This window comes from Megascapheus bottae, chromosome 2 (assembly GCF_031878675.1).
Source record: "Megascapheus bottae isolate mThoBot1 chromosome 2, mThoBot2.hap1, whole genome shotgun sequence".
NCBI classification, from domain to species: domain Eukaryota; kingdom Metazoa; phylum Chordata; class Mammalia; order Rodentia; family Geomyidae; genus Megascapheus; species Megascapheus bottae.
The window spans coordinates 48,694,235-48,717,415 of record NC_143510.1 but is presented as its reverse complement, the minus strand read 5'-3'; the positions used below and the strand labels follow the sequence as shown (position 1 = coordinate 48,717,415).

The window sequence follows — 23,181 nt, the reverse complement described above, 5'->3', positions numbered from 1 at the left end:
ACTTGCAAAATATGCAACAATGGCTGTATGTTAGAGATGTCTGTTAAACATAGACACACAACGGATCCATCTGCTTGTTGGACTGTTTGTTTTTTCCCCCTTGTTGTTGGTGGGGTGGTCAATTGATTAGTTATGTTTCCCTACCCAGAAGGTGTATGAAAGACTTCTAAGAACTCAAAGAATTGCAGCCGGTATGGAACTCTTACCATTTTCTCCGAATACAGTGAACGGAGCGGGGCTGGGTCCTGTCCAGAGGCTGACCCAGGGCAGGGGACAGGAGCAGCAGTGTCCTGTGGTATATGGATCTCATGCATGACTTCTGATCACGGCATGCCATCATGCAAATCGTTTCTACGCATTGAACAAGCACAATGTTTGGAATCGGCCTGAGCAAGTCCTCCTCAGCCTGAAAAAAAACCTGATGGTTTTCCCCCACCCATCTCCAAACCACGTGAAGCCCATGTGGAGAAGATGTGGTTTATGTCAAGGAAACTGACAACTGAATGACATGGGCTAAATGGGAGTGTGTGTGTTTTCCCTTTTTGCTGCTTAGCTTAACTAATGTCAGAGTGCAAATATAGTTTGCATGAACAAACAAACTTTTTTTTTTTAAAGTAATGCTTTCTGCTTCTGAGAATCAACAAAATGAAAAAATAAAATCCATTTGGCTGCAACGGAAATGTGCTGGTCCCGGCAGCCTCTCCTGTTTTTATATCCTGTTAGTTTTTGTCCTAAGTTGCATTGACTGAATGTGGAACATGCAGTAACCACCTGCCCAAGCAATAGAAAATCTGTGAGTCCAGGGAGCAGGGTCTTTAGCCCTCGGCAGGTCACTGCTCAAGATGCAACCGTGTCACAAGGTCACGGGAAGCAGACTACGTTTGGTACAGATCTTCAGGGTACAATGTGCCCACTGCTGTTCTGCATGGATAGTATTCAGGAAGTTTGTAAACACTCTTTCACTTGCAAGTGTTAAACCGGTATATACCCTTTCATTTTTGCTCTCCTCTAACACTTGGATTCTCTGACCTCTTTTTGTCTTTTGGCTCTTTCCCGTCTTCCTTCCTCTGCCCGCTGCTGCTTCTCCTTGTCGGGTTTAGTCACACTGTCATAGGATGGGAGGGAGGCTGTGGACGGGGTGCTCTCCTTTTTCTCCCGGTGCGTGCCTCCGTTCTCCAGCTTATTGGAAGTCATCTTTTTGTAGATGAAGCCCCGCCTTGCCAAATGTCCCCGGTAGGCACGCTGCAGGACCACGGCAGACACCTCTTCCTGCTTGCGCCGCAGTGTGGTTGTGATTGGCTCGTAAGACACTTTGGAAGGATTTGATGCCACGAACCGCTCCTCCATCTGCTGGCGCAGGATGTCCAGCTCGCCGCTGTCTCCCAGGACCCGCTTGGTAAAGGCAAAAAGGATGTCCAAGCAGTGGATGCGATCGCCGCTCACCATCGGCAGATCCATGGCGATGAGCTCAATGGTGTTGGGCTTGGGCACACGGAGAGGATGTTCCAAGGCATCTGCAAAGTCTGCCAGCTTACAGTACTCGATGAACTGCGTGGCGTCAGGGTCAAACTTCTCCCAGATCTCATAGAAGGTCTCAAAGTCATCCTCGCTCAGGGGGTCTGCGCTTTCTTCTGTGGCTACACTGAAGTTCTCCAGGATGATGGCGATGTACATGTTCACCACAATCAGGAAAGAGATGATGATGTAGCTGACGAAGAAGAAGATGCCCACGGATGGGTTCCCACAGTCCCCCTTGAAACCGCTCCCTGGGTGTTCCTTGTCCAGGTTGCAGTCAGGGGGCCGGTTCAGGATGGGCAGCAGCAGGCCATCCCAACCAGCTGAGGTGGTGATCTGAAACAGGCAGATCATGCTGTTGCCAAATGTCTCGAAGTTGAACATATCGTCAATGCCAGCCTCGTGCTTCACATACGCAAAATTGGACATCCCAAAGATGGAGAAGATGAACATGACCAGGAAGAGCAGAAGGCCGATATTGAACAGGGCAGGCAAGGACATCATTAAGGCAAAGAGCAGGGTACGAATCCCTTTGGCGCCTTTGATCAGACGCAAGATGCGCCCAATACGGGCCAATCGGATGACTCGGAAAAGGGTTGGGGAAACAAAGTATTTCTCAATGATATCAGCCAGGAACATTCCTAAGAGAGGAACAGAGGAAGTTATTACAGAGGTCGGAGATGCCCTTTCTCTTCTTTCACCTGGCACAGCAGAAATAGTAAATTGAAAAGCCTTTGTAGACTGAGTGCCTTCCAGTCAATTTGAACTGTTATTAAAAAAAAAAAAACTGTTTCAAAAATAGAGGAAATAGTAGCATGGATCTCATGTGTCTAAAACACAGGTTTAATAGAAGCTGGAGTTCTACTATATTCACTTCCTTTATTTTGGCTTTAATCCCTAGAAACATCCATAATTGTGAGTCGTTCTAATGGATGTCCTAGTTTTTTTAGTTTTATTTTGTATGAACCTAAAAATGACACAGAGCATCCTATTATGTTTAGGAAATTATACTTGGGATTTTTTTTTTTTTTTTTGGCCCTGGTATGGGAACTTGAACTCGGCCTCATGCTCTTGTTTTTTTCTTGGCTTTTCACTCAACGCTGTTGCTATACCACTTGAACACACATTTCACTTCTGGCATTTTGCTGATTAATTGGAGATACGAGTCTCCTGGACTTTCTGGTAGGACTGGTTTTGATTTCAGCCTCCTAAGTAGCCTTAAACCTTTGTTGCTGTTGAAGGATAACACTCTACTGTTTTATAGGGTTAACTGGAGATAAGAGTCTCATGGACTTTCTGCCTGGGCTGGCTTTGAACCACTATTCTCAAATCTTAGCCTTCTGACTAGCTATGATTATAGGTATGAGCTACCCGCACCCAGCAAGGCCAAACATTATAATCTTTTGAGATCTGCCTATTTACAGCACTTTTTTTGTTTTTGGTGATACTGGGTCTTCATGTTAAAATAACTTTACATTCTTCACTCTAACAATGGAATGGTATTCCCTTTTATGAACATGTCCTCACTAATTTGCTTTCCTACTAAAAAAAAGACTAGTTTATTAAGTGTGCATGTACAGTTTTCCAGGTTGTTGCCACCAGATTTCCAGTTCCACAATGAAAGGAGGTCCCAATTCCCTCACTCCCTTTTAGCTTTCATGGCTTGTTCTACTGATGCCACCACTTTTCAAAGGATTTTCTTAGCTCTGAAAGAATAGCTTTGTTGTCTCATTCTCCCATCTCCCCATGCTACTTTACAAGCCTAGACAATTAAAAGGCTTTCTCAGCACTGACTTTCAACTTAGAGCTCCTGGATTTCAGACTGAAAGGCATAAATCTGAAACTAGTTTCAGCAGGTAAAAATACCACAGTAATAGTAGGATACAGAAATTGAGGGTGAACGTGTACAAATCCCAGGGCCTTTTCTATTTACAGCTTTCCACAGGCCCCCTCAACCAGGTTGCTTGTCTTTATAACCAAAGAGCAACAAGGAGAGCATGCTGGGAAATGAGGATGGAAGGGAAGTGAGGGTGTTCTCCCTTATCCCCCGATTCCTCTTGCCACCCAGCTCCCAGTAGGATGACATGAAGCGGTTAAGTGAACTATGCAAGCTGTCTCTCACCTATTAAGATTCACATAGAGTCCTTCATTTGAAGATTTAAGGCCAGGAAAGGGCCAGTGGTTGGTTACTAGTAAGTTCAGAGGAGGGGCTAGGTAATTTCTGCTTTCTAGACAATTTCTATCTCAGCCAGGACCTAAATAACTTCACAGTTTTCCTCTTTTCTTTCTTGCTTTTCCTACTTTTTGTTGTTGTTGTTGTTGTTGCCAGTTCTAGGGCTTGGACTCAAGGCCTGGGCACTGTTTTTGGATACTTTTTTTTTTTTTGGCCAGTCCTGGGCTTGAGCTCAGGGCCTGAGCACTGTCCTTGGACTTTCTCAAGGCTAGAGCTCTACCACTTGAGCCTCAGCACCACTTCCGGCTTTTTTTCTATGTATATGGTACTGAGGAATAGAACCCAGGTTTTTGTGCATGCTAGGCAAGCACTCTATCACTAGGCCAAACTCCCAGCCCCTGTGTTGGGTTTTTTTTTTTTAAAGAATTTATTAACGTTGATTTTTATATCATATTTTAAATGACAAGTTTAACATACAAGTGTTCAAGGAGGGAATCTCTATTTACAATCACTGTGACTTAGTATTTAGAACTTTATCACAATTAGGCTAAGGGTTTGTATGTCATAGAAACATTAATTTATGAAATAAAACATTATGTCTATAGGTTTTTATGTCTATATAGTTATGTTTATATTTCCATTACCATGTCCATAGCTTTGGGTATGCAGTTATTGAGTCCTCGCTCTTGTACTCTTTGGATTTAATAGCCACGTATTAAGGATACCATGCGCCTTTTGATCCTTAGGTCTTGACTTGTCTCACTCAACATGATTCACTCTAGATTCATCCACTTTCCTGTGAATGCCATTATTTTATCTTGTCTGTCGGCTATGTAGAATTCCATTGTATATATATATATATATATATATATATATATATATATATATATACCACATTTTCTGTATCCATTCATCTGCAGTAGGACATCTGGATTATTTCCATCGCCTGGCGATTGTGTTGGGTATTTTTGAGGTAGGGTCTTGTTTTATGCCTGGGCTGGCCTGGGCTGCAATATTCCTATCTGGGCACTCTCCACTTGCTAGAGATGATAGTCACTGAGTGAGATGGAGTCTCATGAATGCCTATGCTCTGGCTGGTTTCCAACCATTGTTTCTTGATCTCCTCTGCCCAAATAGCTCAATGCTCAATTTTTTTTTGGCCAGGCTTGGGCTTGGGCTCAGGGCCTGAGCACTGTCCTTGGACTTTCTCAAGGCTAGAGCTCTACCACTTGAGCCTCAGCACCACTTCCAGCTTTTTTCTATGTATGTGGTACCGAGGAATCGAACCTGGGTATTCATGCATGGTAGGCAAACACTCTACCACTAGGCCAAACTCCAGCCCCTCAATTTTTATTTGTGTGTGTGCTAGTCCTGGGGCTTGAACTCAGGACTTGAACTTAGGGTGCTGTCCTTAAACTTTTTTTTTTCCCCCCTGTCTCTCAAGGATAACATTTGAGCTATTGTTCTATTTCTGGCTCTGCGGTGATAACTGGAAATGGAGTCTCACAGACTTTCCTGCCTGGGCTGGCTTTAAACCATGTTCCTCATAGGTACTGGGGTGGTTAACAGCATAAGACTATGGGACTGGGGCCGGGAGTTTGCCCTAGTGGTAGAGTGTTTGCCTAGCATGCACGAAGACCTGGGTTCGATTCTTCGGTACCACATGCATAGCAAAAAGCCGAAGTGGTGCTGAGGCTCAAGTGGTAGAGTGTTAGCCTTGAGAAAGTCCAAGGACAGTGCTCAAGTCCTGGGCCCAAGCCCAGGACTGGCAAAAAAAAAAAAAAAAAAGACTATGGGATCGTGGCTGGCTCAGGCTAAGGGGAAGCCAGCTGACTTCTGGGAGGCACAGTTACCCCTGCAGTCACCAAAGCCTGAGGCTGGCTTCTGCTAGTATAAGTCAGCCAAGCCACCCATTCTGGATGCTCTTTAGGAAGGCAAGGGCATCCTGGGAAGTCAGTGGGCTGATGGCTTCTCTGCCTGCTGGCCAGGAGGCACACCGAGCTATACTTTGAGATGAGGAAAATGATGAACTTTGGGGCCACCTTGAGCTTTGTTTCTGTCACTTCCCACATGACCTACCTTGGCCATTTCCACCATAAAGATGATAAATTCTCCTGTTGTGGGCTGTGAACATATAGCACAGCAAACTGGCCTCACCCAATGCACAGTAAAACATTGCCATCAAGCCACAGTGGCACATCCACAACCATAGCCACTAGAATTTCCCTAAACTTCCATTACTATCCACCTGAACCACCTCATTTCATACTTGTAGTACAGTCACATTTGAAAACAACAACTTCCTTTTTGTGTTCTGTTACTCTTGAAACTCCTTGAAAGCAAAACCTAATCTGATCTTTTCACCCTCAGTCACAGCATTGACAGCCCAGCGCCTCTGGGACACTCAGGGCAATCTCACTGGCGGTGGGCGCACCCCACAGGCTCCAAAAGACCAGGAGAGACCGCAGGCTCCAGCTCTGAGGACAGTGTGCCCACACTCATATTGCAAGCCCTTGCCCCCCTCTCCCCCCCCCTGCCCCGCCAGCCCATCCTCATGCAGCACCCGGTCCTGCCCCCACTCACCCACAATGGAGAGGATGACCACCACAAAGTCAAAGATGTTCCAGCCAATGGTGAAGTAGTAGTGCCTCAAGGCAAACATTTTGAGCACACACTCACAGGTGAAAAAGATGACAAAGACCAGATTAATCCAGTAGAGGATGTTCTCCATCTGCTTGCTCTGAGTGTCTGTCTCCACCATCATTGTCACCATGTTAAGGCAGATGAGCATCATGATAACAATGTCAAAGGCTTGTTGAGTGACAAAATCAAAGACAATTCCTTGGATTTTGTTCTGCAGAGGAGGAAAGACATCACAGGATTCAGGAGCAGGCTTGAGGGAGCGGACACAGTGACCAGTGACCTTCGGCAGTCTGTCCGAAGCACAGAGTGCTTCCCTCAAAGCTTCCTCAGCTTCCTGCTCCTCTCATAAGCCCCTAACAGCAAAAACACCTAGAAGTTTTCCTACCTCCCTGGCAGTGCTTTCGTAGTCCCATCCACAAGCAATCCCTCCTACGACTTCTGTGGCTGAGAATGTCCCCACTGCTCACATGATACTTGCATACTCACCCCTTTTTTTTCACCATCTCTTCTTGACTCATAACTGTCCCAAACTTACATGTCCAAAATGGAACTGAGTCCTTCCTGCTGTCCTTATCTAACTTGTTGCTCTCTTTCAGTTATTCATCCAGTCTCTCCAGCTAGAAAGTTGAGGGTTATTCCTTCCTTCTTCCCTCCCTTCCTTTTTTCCTTTTTAAACATTTTTGGTGATACAGGGGTTTGAACTCAGGGTTTTCTTTCATGCTAGGAAACAGCCTACCACGTGAGCCATGATGGATTGATTATTTATTTATTTTTGTTCATCGTGGGGCTTGAACTCTGGGTGTAGGAGCTGTTCCTGAGCTCTTTTGCTCAAGACTAGTATTCTACCACTGTGAGCCACAGCCTCAGGCCCTTGGCTATTCTCAAGATAGGGGACTGCTTTAGGCATGAGTTGGCCACGGCATTGATCCTCCTATATGTGCATCTCTTTGTTTCTGGGATGACATGTGGTCACAACATTCCCAGCTGTGCTTCCCTTGTAGTTGGGATAACAGCTATGTGTCAACATGCCCAGACAGTGGGTTGAGATTTTGCTTTCTGAACTTCTGTTTGCCCAGCCTGACCTCTACTGAGATCCTTCCAATCTCTGATTCCCAAAATTTTATGTATTACTTTTTGCCTAATGACTGATACATAGAGGGAATTCTGTCAGGTGAAAGACAATGTGTGTGTGTGTGTGTGTGTGTGTGTGTGTGTGTGTGTGTGTGTGTGTGTGTGTGTGTGTGTGTGTGTGTGTGTGTGTGTGTGTGTGTGTGTGTGTGTGTGTGTGTGTGTGTGTGTGTGCTAGCACTGGGGCTTAAACTCAGGGCCTGGGTGCTGTCCCTTAGCTTTTTCTCTTAAGGCTAGCAGTCTAACACTTGAGTGAGCCATTCTGGCTTTTGGTTAATTGCAGATCAGAGCCTGAAAGACTTTTCTGCCCAGGCTGGCTTCCAACCAAGATCCTCAGATCTCAGCTTTCTGAGCAGCTAAGATTACAGGCATGAGAGGCACTGACACTCAGTGTGGAACACTTATTATCTATTCAAACAAAAGAATTCTACTTTTATATCTACAGATTGAGATTGCCAGGAAAGTTTTTATTTTAGAGGTTCTGCTGTTTTTATGTTTTTTTTTAATTGCTTTAAACAGGGGTTACAAAGAACATATTTTGAGGCTTATTTTCAAAACAAGAGGACACCCAAAAGGGGGTGAGGTAGAATCTCAGCCACTCAGTTCAAGAGAGGAAATAAGGGGGCCAGGAGTTTGACCTGGTGGTAGAGTGCTTGCGTAGCATGCACGAAGACTTGGGTTCAATTCCTTGGTATCACATACATAGAAAAAGCTGGAAGTGGTGCTGTAACTCAAGGGGTAGAGTTCTAGACTTGAGAAAGTCGAAGGGCAGTGTTCAGGCTCTGAGTTCAACATCCAGGACTGGCAGAGAGAGAGAAGGGGGGGAGAGGTGGGAGGAGGGAAATCAGGTGTCTTTAACTCTCCTGCTACTACCCCTCTGTTCTGACAGCCAGAAACATCATTTTAGGTTCCAGATAAACCCTGCAAAGATAACACTATTGGGTATAGATGCGGACACAGTAACAATTCCTTTTTTTTTTTTTTTTTTTGAGACAGGGTCCTACTATGTAGCCCAGGCTGGCCTTAAATTTTGCTCTTGCTGTTTCAACCCCCCAACTACCAAAATCCCATCTTGAACTGGACAGAAAGGAATTGGCTGGCATTTCATTCATTTTCCTTTGTTCTTTCTTTCTTTTTTTTGTTTTTTAGTCAGTCCTGAGCTGCACTCATGGCCTGAGCACTATCCTTGGACTTTCTCAAGGTTAGTGCTCTACCACTTCAGCCACAGAACCACTTCTGGCTTTTTTCTATGTATGTGGTACTGAGGAATCGAACCTGAGTCTTTGTGCATGCTAGGCAAGCACTCTACCACTAGGCCAAACTCCCAGACTTTTTTTTTTTTTTTTGGCCAGTACCTGAGTTTGAACTTCCAGCTTGCTCAGTTGGTACTCTACCACTTGAATCATGCCTCCAACCAGCTTTTTTGCCAGTCCTGGGGCTTGAACTCAGGGTATGAGCACTGTCCTTGAGCTTTCTCAAGGCTAGAGCTCTACCACTTGAGCTACAGCACCACTTCCAGCTTTTTTTTTGTTTTTTTTTTTTTTCTTTTCCCAGTCCTGGGCTTGAACTCAGGGTATGAGCACTGTACTTGGACTTTCTCAAGGCTAGAGCTCTACCACTTAAGCCTCAGCACCACTTCTGGCTTTTTTTTTCTATGTATGTGGTGCCAAGGAATTGAACCCGGGTCTTTGTGCATGCTAGGCAAGCACTCTACCACTAGGCCAAACTTCCAGCCCCTCCAGCAAGCTTTTTGCTAGAGATACATACAGTCTGTCTGAATTTTCTGCCCGGAACCTTTATCCTCCAGTGTCAACCTCCTGAGTAGGTAGGATTATAGGCATGAGCCACCTGTGTCTGGCTGGTTGTTTCTTAAAAGATCTCACTATCTAGGCAACAGCCAAAGTGAACATTTTAACTCTCCACGCTTACAAGGCAAAGCTGCCGTCTTACTTATCCTTTGGATGGGACAGCTAGGAGAGGACCAGCAGCATTAAGCAGCCATCACTTACCTTGTCCAAACAGTGCTCAGCCTGCTCAGTGTACTCACCAAGGGACGGGGAATGGGTTTCTGTGGCTTCTTTGAGCCCAGCTTTTTCATGGCATTGTAGTACTTCTTCTGTTCCTCTGTCATGAAGATGTCTTGACCTCCAAAGTAAAGGAGGGAAAAAGGGACAATAATCACAACTGGCTCTGAGTGCTAAGGCTGGAGATTCACTGTTACACAGTGAAAGATCAGACTTTTCCCTTCCCCTCCCAGAAGCAAGTTTAGCTGACAGAAGACCCAAAGTGAGGCACACCTTTGATAAAGACTAATTCTGAGACTCGAATTTTTAGCTTGAGATTACTGTGATTTGTCTGGTCAGGTAGCAAAGAAATGGATTTCAGACCTTCAGGAATGATAAGCTTAAGGAAAGGCTTGGAAGGCAGCCATATCTCACAGTCTAAAAAAATTATTTGTTTTGGACTGATTTCCTGATGAAATTCTGGGAAAAAAATTTCTTTAGGCAGTATGTATTTCCTTTTGTGCTAGGACTAAGGCTTGAACTCAGGGCTGTATTCTAGCTAGGCTTTCTTGCTCATAGCTGGTGCTCCATCACTTAAGCCTCACCTCTAGTCTGTCTTTGAGCCTTGTTCCTCCAGATCTAAGCTTCCTGAGTAGCTAGGATTACAGGTGTGAACAATCAGCTTCCAGCCTGAACTGGGGTTTTGAACTCAGGGTCCTACCACGCTTTTTTTTTTTTTTTTTTTTTTTTGGTGGGGCTTGAACTCTGGGCCTGGGCACTGTCCCTGAGCTCTTCAGCTCAAGGCTACTGCCCTACCCCTTAAGCCACAGCACCACTTCCAGTTTTCTGGTGGTTAATTGGAGGTAAGAGTCTCACTGACTTTAGTGCCTGGGCTGTCATGGAACCGGGATCCTCAGATCTCAACCTGCTGAGTAGCTAAGATTACAGGCGTGAGCCACTGCACCTGGCCCTAGAAAAATATTTTTTGTTTTTTTTTTCCAGTCCTGGGCTTGAGCTCAGGGCCTGAGCACTGTCCTTGGACTTTCTCAAGGCTAGAGCTCTACCACTTGAGCCTCAGCACCATTTCTGGCTTTTTTCTATGCATGTGGTGCCGAGGAATCGAACCCGGGTCTTCATGCATGCTAGGCAAGCACTTTAACCACTAGGCCAAACTCCCCGCCTCTAGAAAAATATTTTAAAAATAAAATATTTTAGAATAAAGGAATGCCTAAACTCTGGCTATTGGCCCATTTGTTTTAGATGATGATATTCAAAATTTGGCAAAAATGGAAATTCTGGCTCACACAAGACTGTTATTTGACTTGCATGGTCAGGCTTGACTTAAAATTTGTTTTGGAATGACTGCTAACCATGTGTGATGCATAAGGGAGAGGACTTCCAGAGGGAATGTCCTCAAGTGTTAGCTGGGTAGTGGCATCCAGGGCTGTGTGGACGGGTGAATCTGCCTCGAGCTGCAGCTGTTCATCTATTTCTTTCCATTGGGTCTCTGTGACAGAGAGCACTCTCTGCTTCCTTCTGGTGGGAGGCCCGCACCAGTCGTAGATGTGGAGAAAAAAGGATTGCTAGTCAATGGTAAACCACACTCTACACACAGCCCTGAACAGAAAGGGTCAGTGAGGGCTAATGCCCAGCAGGGCCAGTGCCACAGTGAGGGGCATTTTTTCTTTCCTTTGGAGACAAGGATAGAGTGCCCCTCCTGCGGGTGGTCTGTGACCACTGGCAATGAGGGGAGGAGACCTATCTTTTTCTTTTGTTGATTGAAGTTATCAATGATGACACCAATGAACAGGTTCAGGGTGAAGAAGGAGCCGAAGATGATGAAGATGACAAAGTAGATGTACATGTAGATGTTGTCTTCATACTTAGGCTGCTCATCAGCCTGGCAAAGGGCAGGAGAAAAGGACAATGGTCAGCTCAGCTCCCAGTTTGGGAATTGGGTGGGTGGGTACAGCATGTAAAGTTATCAGCCTTAACTCTTCCCACCCAAGCTGCTGCACAAGCTGGGGGTGGAAGTCTTAGATTCCTTCTGCCTGACTCCTCGTTCCCACAGGCAGCTCTGGCCTGTGAGGGTGTGCTGTCGCTGGGATGCCAGTCATGAGGCGAGGGGGAGGGAAGGCTGGCTATTAGGAACTGCACTTTCCTTTCAAAGCAGGATTAAAGAGTAGACAGCACCACTGGGGCCAAGGAAAAATCAACTGTCTACTTGTCTGGAGCCAAGTAAAGTGAGCGAGGATTTACTGAGGGGAAAAGAATCTATAATCAATAAAATGAGCAATTCATGTCCAAAGAGAAACTTTACTCCTCTTTGCTGCTCTTCCTTCTCCTCATCTTTCTTGGTGACTCACAGAGCTACTTGCTTTCTGTCCTTCTAAGATGTGTTTGATCACAGATCCTTACCTTTCGGGAATCTACAGCTGCATACATGATGTCCATCCAGCCTTTGAAGGTTGCCTAGGAAACGGAGTCAATTATTAGACTGTGCTGAGTAGGGAGTAGATGAGAGTATAGGCAGGGGGCCCCAAGGCCAGGCTTAGGGTTAGCAAGAATTCAGGGCAGGGTTTGGATGCAGTCTTACATGGACACAGCATTTTCTTTTGCTCATACAGACCACAAGAAGGCCTTAAATACGTCCTTGAAAATAACACTGAAGTTTGGTAAATCATGATAACTGTATCAACTTTCACACAAGACCTTAAAATGGCTGCCTAAGGGGAGGGAAATACACACTTATGAGTGAATGGTAAGAGAAGGTGCTTCAAACTTATGACCTCCACTACCAAGGACTTAAATAAGCAATAAGAGGCTCAGAAATTCAGTTGCATTAAAAACTAAGTAGGGCTAGAACTTGTCCTTTATTAATAGGGCTAGGCACAGTCCAGGGAGTGGCAGCACCAGTTCCACTGCAGGAGAATGTTCCAGTTCTCCTTCAGTCTACAGTAGCTAGCATGGTTCTAGAAACAAATATGGGTAGAAAATGTAATATTCTGCATGGACTATTTGTTCAACCTGATTCTAGGGTTTTCAGGGCATCAGGAGGCCTGGTTTTATTTACTGAATGGCTCTACTGCCAAACACAGTGCCTTACATATGGTAGGGATGCTCAGCACAATGTCTGACTTTGCTGGACAGTATGTACTGGTTTCTGGAGTTACTCCAATTCAGATTCAATTCATAGGTCCAATTTCTTTTTCTTTCTCCCTTGCTATGCTAGAGATAGAACTCAGGTCCTTGTTCATGCTAGGCAAACACTCTTTCACTGAACTACACCCTCAGTCTCAGGGTCCAATTTCTGTTCTGTGTGTCTGTCTCTCTCTTTCTCTCTGTCTCTCTCTCAGGCTTGAACTTCGGGACTGAGTTATATCTCTGAGCTTTTCTGCTCAAGGCTGGCATTCTACCTCTTGAGCTACAGCTCCGCTTCCAGCTTTTTGGTGGTTCACTGAAGATGAGTATCAGATTTTCCTGCCTGGGCTGGCTTTGAAGGAGATTCTCAGATCTCAGTCTTCTTAGTATCTAGGATTACAGGTGTAAGCAAGCAGCTCTAATTTCTTGAACTGGCATAAATAGCAAAAAGAGGTTTGGGCTGGGTAAAACACAGCTCATTCCATTTACTTTGCTTACGCCATTAGGTTAAGTTACGAGTTTCATCTGTATTATTGTTGCATTTAATATTCCCAACAACTGAATGATGAAGTTATGGTAATGATTATGAAAATACATAATATCAATCACCACTAAGCACTGCTATGTGCTAGGCATCGTGGTAGGAATTAAACACAAATTCTCTTAACCACATAAAGCAATGTTATCAACATTCAAAAGATGAAGAAACAAAGGGTCAGAGAAGTTGAGTCATTTGTCCCAATAAATATCAGGAATGGCTCAAAGGCACCTCCGTATGCCTAGGAACTTTCATAGCATCATATCAACCCCCCCCTCCAAAAAAGAGTGAGAGAGAAAGAGAAGACCAGGCATGATGGTATGAAATTAAGCAAAGAGATTTATGTATATAACTTGAATTTCTTACAATGACACATTCACTTGAGACCTGGGATTGAGCTGCCAGAAATAGCAGTATTGTGAGACTGTCAGATTCTTTAGTAAACTTTACTGTAAATTATCAGGATTTTCCTACTCCATCAATATAGGCTTTCTTGCTGGGCAATGGTGGCTCACGTCTGCAATGCTAGCTACTCAGGAGGCTGAGATCTGAGGATCTTGGTTTTAAGCCAGCTGGGGCATGAAAGTCCATGAGACTCTTATCTCTAACCACTAGAAAGCAGGAAGTGGTGCTGTGGCTCAAAGTGGTGGAACACTAGCCTTGAGTATAAAAGCTCAATAACAGGGGCTGGGAGTTGACCTAGTGGTAGAGTGCTTGCCTAGCATGCACGAAGACCCAGGTTCGATTCCTCAGTACCACATACATAGAAAAAAGCCAGAAATGGTGCTGAGGCTCAAGTGAGAGAGCTCTAGCTTTGAGAAAGTCCAAGGACAGTGCTCAGGCCCTGAGCTCAAGCCCAGGACTGGCAAAAAAAAAAAAAAAAAAAGCTCAATGACAGCCTCTAGACCGCGAGTTCAAGCCCCATGATCACCACCACCACTATTACCACCAATAACAAAAAAACCCAAAATCTGTCTGTCTGTCCGCCCAAGGCTTTCCCATTTTGGTCTATTGCACATATTTTTTTTTTATTTCCTTTCTTTCCCATTTACGCTCTGACTTGGGGAGAGAATGTGTCCTCTCTAGTGCTTTCTTATGCTGTATCCTTCTTTCCTTGTTGCCAAACAGAACTCTGCCTCTGAGCTCAGGACAGATCCTCTCTGAGGGAGATGTCATAGCAGTTGGAAATCTACAGGAATGGTGTATCCCTGAAACTAGTTTGGGGACTGACTTTGTTCTCCCAGCCCTATGAGTAAGAAGGCCTTAAGTCCCCAGGACTGCAGTGACAACACTTACTACTTGAAGAAGAGCCAGGTATCCTGCGCCAACATTATCGAAGTTGATCTTCACATTCTTCCACCTGATCTCCGTGTTGTTGCCTTCCATGAGCTTTTCACAGTCTGTCTTATTGTTGACAATTTCAATGTCAAAGCGGATTTCGGAAGTCTCGTTAAAGCAGTAGTGGTACTTTCCCGCAAACAGGTTGACTCCCATGATGCTGAAAATCAGCCAGAAGATGAGACACACCAGCAGCACATTCATGATGGAGGGGATGGCGCCCACCAAGGCATTCACCACCACCTGCATTGGAAGGGGAGGGTGCTGAGTGTTGGGAGCATGTGAGGAAAGCAGTCTTTTGATTTTCAGGAGGGGAATGGCATTTTGTGTGGCTTGTTCTGTTAGAAAAATGTTTTGTTCTCTTTGGAATTACAGTAACTGGACAGATCCAGAAGTGGGATCTCAAATTTCTAAGTCCAGGAACTATATTTTGGGGGAATTTTAATAAATTCCACCTTTATTTTGACAAACACAAACTCCCCTACCCAAGATGACCCTAGTCTTTTCTAGTCACCAACCTGGGACTGAAAAAACAGATTTCTTAGTCCAGTCTCCCTCGTCTTCAACTCATAAAATATGCCCCCACGGGAAAATCTGAGCAATTGCAAGCTCACTAGTCGCCTTTCAATAGACATTCCCCCTCTGAAAAACAAGGCATGATTGTTCAAAATCACAGAGAGCTGCCCTTTGGGGTGGCAGTGAATCACTCAACGGTACATAACGTCTCTTTTATGACTAGGCAAGGCCAGTTATCTTATTTCAGGCAATAGCTGAGCATGCATATTTTGCAGGCTCAAGAAAAAAAAAAAGCCATATTCCCTCTACCAAACAGTAGAAAGTAAAATCTGAACAGATGTGCTTTTCAGTCAAGGTTCATTATTCTTCAGCTTTTTTCCCCCTCTTTTTACTTCCCTGACTTACAAGCTTGTTTCTCAACCTAAGAGCTACCCCCTGCCTGGCTAATGCTGATATTTCTGCTCAGTTCAGGGCTTGACTCCATTCTTCACAATGCATTAGCCATCAAAATGACTTAAGGTGGATTGTGGTTGTTGTTGTTTTTAAAACAAAGAAAATGTGGACATATCATTAAAAATTACTGACTACAGTAAGTTCAAGAATGTTTTAAAAAGGGAGGAAATTTCTGTGTCTTTAATTTGGATTTTGCTTTACCCTAGAGGCCAGAGTAGCTAGACAACACTTGCACTGTTGTAACAGATTTCACTAGAGGAGTTCAAGTGCTTACAGAAAGAACAGTTCAGGTGACGAGACTGAAAACAGGCCTGGTTTTCTTTCTGCCCAGAATCTCATTTGCTATTGTTGTGAGCAGGGCTGTTAAGGTTCCAGTTAAGTTGTTCTAGTGTGGGAAGAGTGTTGCTTCCTTTTTCTAGTATCTATGGAGGATTAATAGAGTTAAAAATGAAAGTAGTAGCTACAAATGAAAAATGAAGTACTAGATATAAAGAAACTGTGTCTTTTTCCTTTCCTTTTTTTTTTTTTTTTTTTTTTTTTTGATGCCAGTCCTGGGCTTGAGCTCAGGGCCTGAGCACTGTCCTTGGACTTTCTCAAGGCTAGAGCTCTACCACTTGAGCTACAGTACCACTTGTGGCTTTTTTCTATGTATATGGTATCAAGGAATCAAACCCAGATCTTCATGCATGCTAGGCAAGTACTCTACCACTAGACAAAACTCTCGGCCTCCTCTTTTCTTTTCTTTCTTTCTTCCTTTTTTTTTTTTTTTTTTTGCAGTGGCAAATACTACTACACGCCTTTGCATCAGTTTTCCAATGTATTGCCCAGTGATCACCAGGGAGCAACTCTGGGTTTCTGGAGCCTTGCTGGTTTTATCACCAGTCTGGGTTTTTTACATAGATAGCAGTCACTCTTTATTCTTATATAAAAATTCCAGGGAGTCATTCTTCCCTTCAGATTAAAATGCCCCTCTTGTATGAAGGCCTTTGGATTGAGAAGCAGTTATTCCTTAATTCTTAGACCAAGAAATCTCCTCTAGATATCTCTTTTCAGGATAAAATGTATATTACTTTAAGCAAGGAAAGCCAGAATATCTGAAATCTAAAAATCCTCAATGTTACATTGGAAAACATTATTTGTTTTCATGTATTTGTGTAATTGAATTTGTCACACAATCAGATTTAAGTTTTACCTCCTCATTCTAGTTGGTCATACTTCGGTAGGAACACCCAAAACAATGAAATGTGTAAAAGAATAAGGAAAAAGGAGGAAGATCCACAAAATGGAAGAATTAATTCTCAAATAAGGAAGGTAGCCTTGTAAAGATTCACAGGCTCAAGTGTATGTGATGACATTTTGCAGCAGAGATGGGAGAGAGGATATGATCTATCTATTAGATTATGGCCAATGTGAAGTAGGGAAGTAGCCCCAGAGATAGAAACTCAGAAATGCTGTGGGTTTAAAAAAAATCTCATTTCAGAATCTGTCTGCTTTTAGAAACTCTTCACTACAGAGAATGATGGTTTCTCCTCAAGCCCTGTCTAAACTGTCTGACATGATGTCCATATATTATAGTAACTATGTTTAATATCTATAACAGGAAAGAATAATTAGCTAATCAGCTAATCTCTTTCAAATCTGCAGATTTAATCAAAGGACTCAGTACAAAGTTTACTGAGCCTGATCTCTGATACAGGTTAAGTATTCTATAAAATCCAACTTTTTAAGATGGGCACGGTAGCTCACGCCCATAATTCTAGCTACTCTGAGGATGGCGATTCAAAGCCAGCCTAGGCAGAAAAGTCCATGAGACTGTTATCTCCAATGAATCACTGGCTTTTCTCATAACCAAGAGCAAGAAAGCATATTTTTGAACTATTCTCACTAAAGGTATGTCATAAGTGGATGACTCAAATTTCCATTGATAGTCAATTAACTGAAACTCTTGTTCTTTGCTACTCTCTAGTTGTTTTGCATTTCCTTTAATCACAATGAAATCTATCACTGTTAAAAACTACAGCACAGAGATATAACTTGAAGGGCTGGGAATGTGGCTTAGTGGTAGAATGCTTGCCTAGCATGCATGAAGCCTTGGTTTGATTCCTCAGAACCACATAAACAGAAAAGTGGTGCCGTGGCTCAAGTGGTAGTGCTAGCCTTGAGCAAAAGAAGCTTAGGGACACTGCCTAAGCCCTGAGTTCAAGCCACAGGACTGACATGAAAAAAAATAGAAATATAACTTGAAGTTAGGCATTAGTAACTTATAAAAAGCTACTTTCCAAAGAAAGTTTATACTTAGTGTCACTTAATTGACAAGAAAATTTCAAATGGATTTTGATTCTTATAGCATCATTATGTTCTCTGTGATGCTTAGGATGTTAATGGTCATTATTAACTACTATAAATCTATCAAATGGCTTTTAATATCTGGCAGAGGGAACATGTCTTTAATGGACAATTACGTACTGACAACCAACAAAAATGCATGCATGTTTCATAGCACTACTATTATATACTCTCAAAAACATAATAGCACAGCAAAATCTTTAGATAAAGATTACTATGGAGGAGAGAAAAGCAAAGAACTACTTTAAGTGTTCCTTTGCCAATAGCAGGAATGTTTCAGTTTTCTGATCTTTGGTTTGAGGAAGGAGAGGAGACTGAAGCGAGTATCCCAGGACAGGCAAGGGTGAAATGCTCCCTCCCAAGTGAAGGGCAGAGCCCAGAATTGGAGCAGCACAGTGACAGTGGAGCCCATCTGCACAGATGGCATTCCGTTTGTGAAGGTTTCTTAATTAAGTTTCCAAGATAATCTCACAAGTCTTAGCAGACAGAAGAACCCAAACTACAGAGTGAAAAAAAGTGCTTCAAAGGAAAACATTTCAGTATAAAAGTATGTACCTAATTCTATTTATGACTGGGTAACTTACTGTAAGCTTAAGTCAATTCAACCTCTTCTTCCCACAAAGGCTGGGAAGCTGCAGGGCAGGAATGGATCCCTGCACTCTCTCCACCTGCCTACCCAGCCATGATCAGAACTGCTGGCTGGTCCCCACCAAATGCAGTGGCACTTCCACACCAAAGCTTCCTTCACCCAACATTACTGATTTAACTTGCTGCTTCAGGTTCAGGTTCATTCTTGCTTGCACTACTTTAATTGAAAAATGTTTGATGTTTTGCATGTAAAATCTCCTAGGCTTGGCACTGATAACTCAGACCTGTAATCCTCACTATTTAGGAGGCTGAGGTCTGAGGATCCCAGTTTGAGGCCAGCTTGGCCTAGAAAGTCTCAAAGACTCTTATCTCCAGTTCATCATCAAAAAGCCAGAAATGGAGCAGTAGCTCAAGTGGTAGAGTTCTAACCTTGAGCAAAAAAAAGCTCAGGGACAGTGCCTAGGCCTTGAGTTTAAGCTCTAGGACTAGTACCACTCCCCCTTCCCCCCCACAAAAAAAACCCCAGAAAAACAATCCAACTTTATGTCTGTCTGTCTGTCTGTCTGTTCGTCTATCTTTCTATCTTTTTGTTCTGATTCTCCATTCTGGATTTCTGGGCTTCTGAACTTCTTAGAAGTTCACAATTGTGAGTTTCTTGAGGACTTGAAGCTGAGAGTTCAGAGAAGGTGGGGAAAGGAGGAACTAAAAGGTGAGGTTACCAAAAGGGCTTCTGCATCCAGACTCCTCAAGTCATTTCCTTAGTAAACAGACTGGCAAAAGCGGGTTGATGAAAAGGGCTTCTGCCAGGGGGACAGGGGCGGCAGTAATGAGCACGCAGAAAGAGAAAGTTTCTAACAACAGTCAGGTGGGCACTGCAGAGGAGGATGCAATCTCCTTTTAGGAGATAGGGATCACTGAGGGGGAAAGTAGGGGATAGCAGGTTAATGAGCTGAGGTCCAAGATTTGCCTTTGCTGGGAGGTTTTCCAGTCACCAAAATGGACAAAACTACCAAGATTTACTTTTAAAAACAAATCTGCCTCTTATTACAAATGTTAAAAGGTGGGCATGGGGGATGGTGGAAAACTGTTTTAATTCTATTTTCAGCCACTCTATGATTATATAATCCCCCTACAGCCTGGCCACTGTCAATGACCTGTTGCATGTATTCTTACTCATGGGAGAATAAGTTAGTCTCTCAAGCTTCTTCTTTTCTTTAATTAATTAAAATAAGTGTGTCTGCTGTGGAACTGCATCCTGCAGATGGCTTCAGGAGGGCTACAGAATGCTCACATTTAGTAAACCAAACTGTGACTGTGCTACAGCAGAAAACTTGGTTGTAAAAATCATTTGTCTGAATAAAACTTAAAAAAAATACAATTCCCAAGTTGCAGTAAAATATTCCTCTTCCTGTGCGTGGCCTCATGGAACAGTGGCCAAGTATCACACTTGAGGAATGGACGGGCGGCACTGTCCTGGTCTCTAGTTTCTCCAATCAGTCTTGCTGCACGAGAACTACTGCAATTGCTCTGTTTTATTCCTACATGTGGGTATTTATACATTTAAGAACATGTCCTCTGGTTTGCTCTCCTGCATGTACTGGACATCTGAACGGAGATGAGTTTTCTTGGTCTCCTTAAACATAACAGACCTCTTTGTGTTTGCAAACACGTGTGTGCACACACGCACAGTTAGTGAAGCCAAAAGAGATGAGAAAAAGGCACCAAAAAGGGGGGGAGCCTTCTTTCTAATTTGGCAGGGTATTATTTTGTTTGGATTTGGATGGAGTATCCCCAAAGTGGGAATAGGAGGTCTGGAGAAATTTCAGTAGAACTGATTTTCAGTCATCTAACACTGTGCCCGGTTGTTGTTTTGATAGTTAGGGCAGGGGACCATACAGCATGGGCAGAGGGCTGGGGTGAGGAGGAAAGCTTTGCTATCAGACAGAGGCTGCCAGTCCTTATGAGACTGGGCTGAGAACAACAAGGTGCAATAAGAGGAATCAGAATAGAAGGAAACGCATTTCTTCTCCCAGGGCCATGCCAAATTCTGCTCCATCCCCAATTCCAGGCCTGCCATTGTATCTTCAAGCCCCTTGGCCATTGCTTTCTCAGTGACTCCAAGGCCACAGTCCCCTCCTCTGGCTGCTATCCCTATACAGCACTCTCCCTGCCTGTGGCCTATGCTTTTCAGTGGGTCTCTGGGTTATAATTCCCCTTCTTTGCACCTGGTGATTCTCCCTAGGAAATCAACAGCCCAGAAAGCCGCCCCAAGTGCTACAGGTAAGCCAGGCCAAATGAGAATAGCCAATGTTCACATGTTCTGCGATGGCATGTTGTTGGGGGTGGGGCCAATATTAATGAGATGAGGCAGTTTAATGCAACTCCCCTGCTGCATGGGACAAAGGCGGGGCAGAGAGAGTGGAGGATCCAATCAGCAACTGCATCACAGAATTGTGTTTGAAATGATCTTTCCACCATGTGATCAGTTCTAGCATGCTTAAACAGTTTCCAGTGGCATGCAGAAGGATCAGCTGCTCTTAGTATCTTACCCTCATCCCTTCAAATCGTGATAAGGCTCTTAAGGGTCTCAAAGCTCTTAGGGTCCTAAGGGACTTTATGGCACCTAGTTCCGAGTAGCCCAGGGCATTAGCTATAAGGCTGACTAAAGAGACCTACACGGAAACAGAAGAGAAAACAAAAACAAGAAAGAAAAAAGAAAAAGAAAACAGAGGTTCCAGAGTGTTAGAATAAAGCCCCTAGCACTGATTTACACAGATGGGCCCGCCCCCCCAGGCAGAGGAAGTGGGTAACATCAGCTGCCTACTTCAACTTGACTCAAACGACCTGGAAGGAAAGGTGGTTGAGAGAGGCAGAAGAAAAAACACAAAGGGAAGAGAGAATCAAGAAGAAGCAGCAGAACATATACACGAATTGGAAAGGGAAGAGGCTAAAGGGAGAGGGAGAGACTGAGGAAGTTCCATTGGAAGGAGAGGAGCCTGAAGAGACGACAAGAACCTTACCCTCGCCCTTTACAGTCTCTGCAGGTCCCAGAAGTTCCCATTAAATTAAGCCAGACAAACTTAATGGTACCTATGGAAAAGAATACAGATAAATACACATACTCCACACAAGATGCCCCTCCTCAGCTCAGTCACCATGGGATTTCCAACAGGGACAAGCTCTCTCACTCCTGGTTGACAAGAAACTATTTGAGAATCTGGTGAGTGACTACATCAACAAAGGAAACATATTCAATAAGTATCACAGATGACTTGGCAGCCTTCCCAAAGAAAAGACCAAATGCCAGATGGGGGAACTCCTTAACAGAATTTTGGCCCCATGAGCACTCACTTGAGTAGCTCTCCCCCCTCCTGTAATAACCTTAGCTGATCAAATCTGAGAATGTTTAATCTTGGATTGTTTTTACAGAACCCTTTCTCTCACATTGCACCATTCTGGGATAGGTTAAGATATTCCTGTCAACAACACTTACATGTGGTGGATACAGACCTACCAGTCTTAACTTTGAAGATTTTAGTGCAAAATTAGAGAAGAAAAAACAATCCACATCTTAGTTTCATTTGCTCTATCATGAACTCTAGGGCTTTATTCTGTATCTTTGAATGGCATGTTGCATGTGTGCACAAACACATGTACAAACACTTAAAAAACAAGATACATGATTAAGCAGCAGAACTGTAGAAGTAAAAGTTCAATGATACAGTGAGGGTCCAGGATGAGGTTTAAAAATTTCAATTTTTAAAATGGGTTTAAACTCATAATCCCCCACCTTAGGTCTCTTTTCTGGAGTCCTAGACAGTGTGAAAACAAATTTGGAACTAAATGCTGTTCCATTATGCTACCTATGTTCTTTGAAAGGTAGGTGTTAATCTGTGCCTAAAAGAGGGGCTTCAAAAGCAACATCAAAGCCGGGTACCGGTGGCTCATGCCGGTGACCCTAGCTACTCAGGAGCTAGGTGGTCAACTCAGCCCTGCCCAGCTCTGCCTTGCCCGGCCCAGCCCCTGTATTTGCCTCCTGAGTGACTCTCCCTGTTCCCTTTCCCTTTGGCTGTTTCCCACTCAGCAGCCAGGCTGATCTATTTTAAAATGTCCCTGAGCTGGGTGCTGGTAGCTCACGCCTGCAATCCAAGCCACTCAGAAGGCTGAGATCTAAGGATCATGGTTCAAACCCAGGCAAAAGTGGCACTGTGGCTCAAGTGGTAAAGTGCTACTAGCATTGAGCTGAAGAGCTTAGGGACAGTGGCCAGGCCCCATTACTAGAAGAAAAAAAAAAGCCACTAGGGTCAGGAGTTTGGCCTAGTGGTAGAGTGCTTGCCTTGCATGCACAAAGACCGGGGTTCAATTCCTTGGTACCACATACATAGAAAAAATCCAAAAGTGGGCTGGGAATTTGGCCTAGTGGTTAAAGTGCTTGCCTAGCATGCATGAAGACCCGGGTTCGATTCCTCGGTACCACATACATAGAAAAAAGCTGGAAGTGGTGCTGAGGCTCAAGTGGTAGAGCTCTAGCCTTGAGAAAGTCCAAGGACAGTGCTCAGGCCCTGAGCTCAAGCCCAGGACTGGCAGAAAAAAAAATCCACCAACCACTTCCCTTCATTCATAATGATCCAGGACAAATGAAGGTATCTTATACCCACTACTACTAAGAGCCTCCCACTCAATTCCAATAAAAATCGATTTCAATTTTACTCTTAGTGAGGTCTTAATAGGTACATCTGAAGAAAGCAGGTATCCAAGTTCAACAGTCCCCACAGGTCAGTCCTCAACACTAAGTCATG

General features: G+C 43.9%; 1 protein-coding gene across 4 annotated transcripts in view; it reads right to left on the bottom strand.

Moving 5' to 3' along the window:
* Positions 1–241: 241 nt before the first annotated feature.
* The window catches only part of Scn8a (sodium voltage-gated channel alpha subunit 8), a 116,152-nt gene continuing 93,212 nt past the window's right edge, over positions 242–23,181 (bottom strand). For 2 of the 4 annotated variants that reach the window (XM_090325960.1, XM_090325952.1), the window contains exons 20-26: positions 20,932–21,054; positions 14,438–14,722; positions 11,881–11,934; positions 11,225–11,362; positions 9,507–9,611; positions 6,272–6,542; positions 242–2,156 (exon numbers count right to left, since the gene is read on the bottom strand). In XM_090325960.1, the coding sequence (XP_090182086.1) occupies positions 1,009–2,156; positions 6,272–6,542; positions 9,507–9,611; positions 11,225–11,362; positions 11,881–11,934; positions 14,438–14,722; positions 20,932–21,054 (2,124 nt within the window). In that variant the 3' untranslated portion in view covers positions 242–1,008. The remainder of the gene's footprint in view (positions 2,157–6,271; positions 6,543–9,506; positions 9,612–11,224; positions 11,363–11,880; positions 11,935–14,437; positions 14,723–20,931; positions 21,055–23,181) is intronic. The other 2 variants (XM_090325966.1, XM_090325975.1) reach the window with 1 other exon arrangement.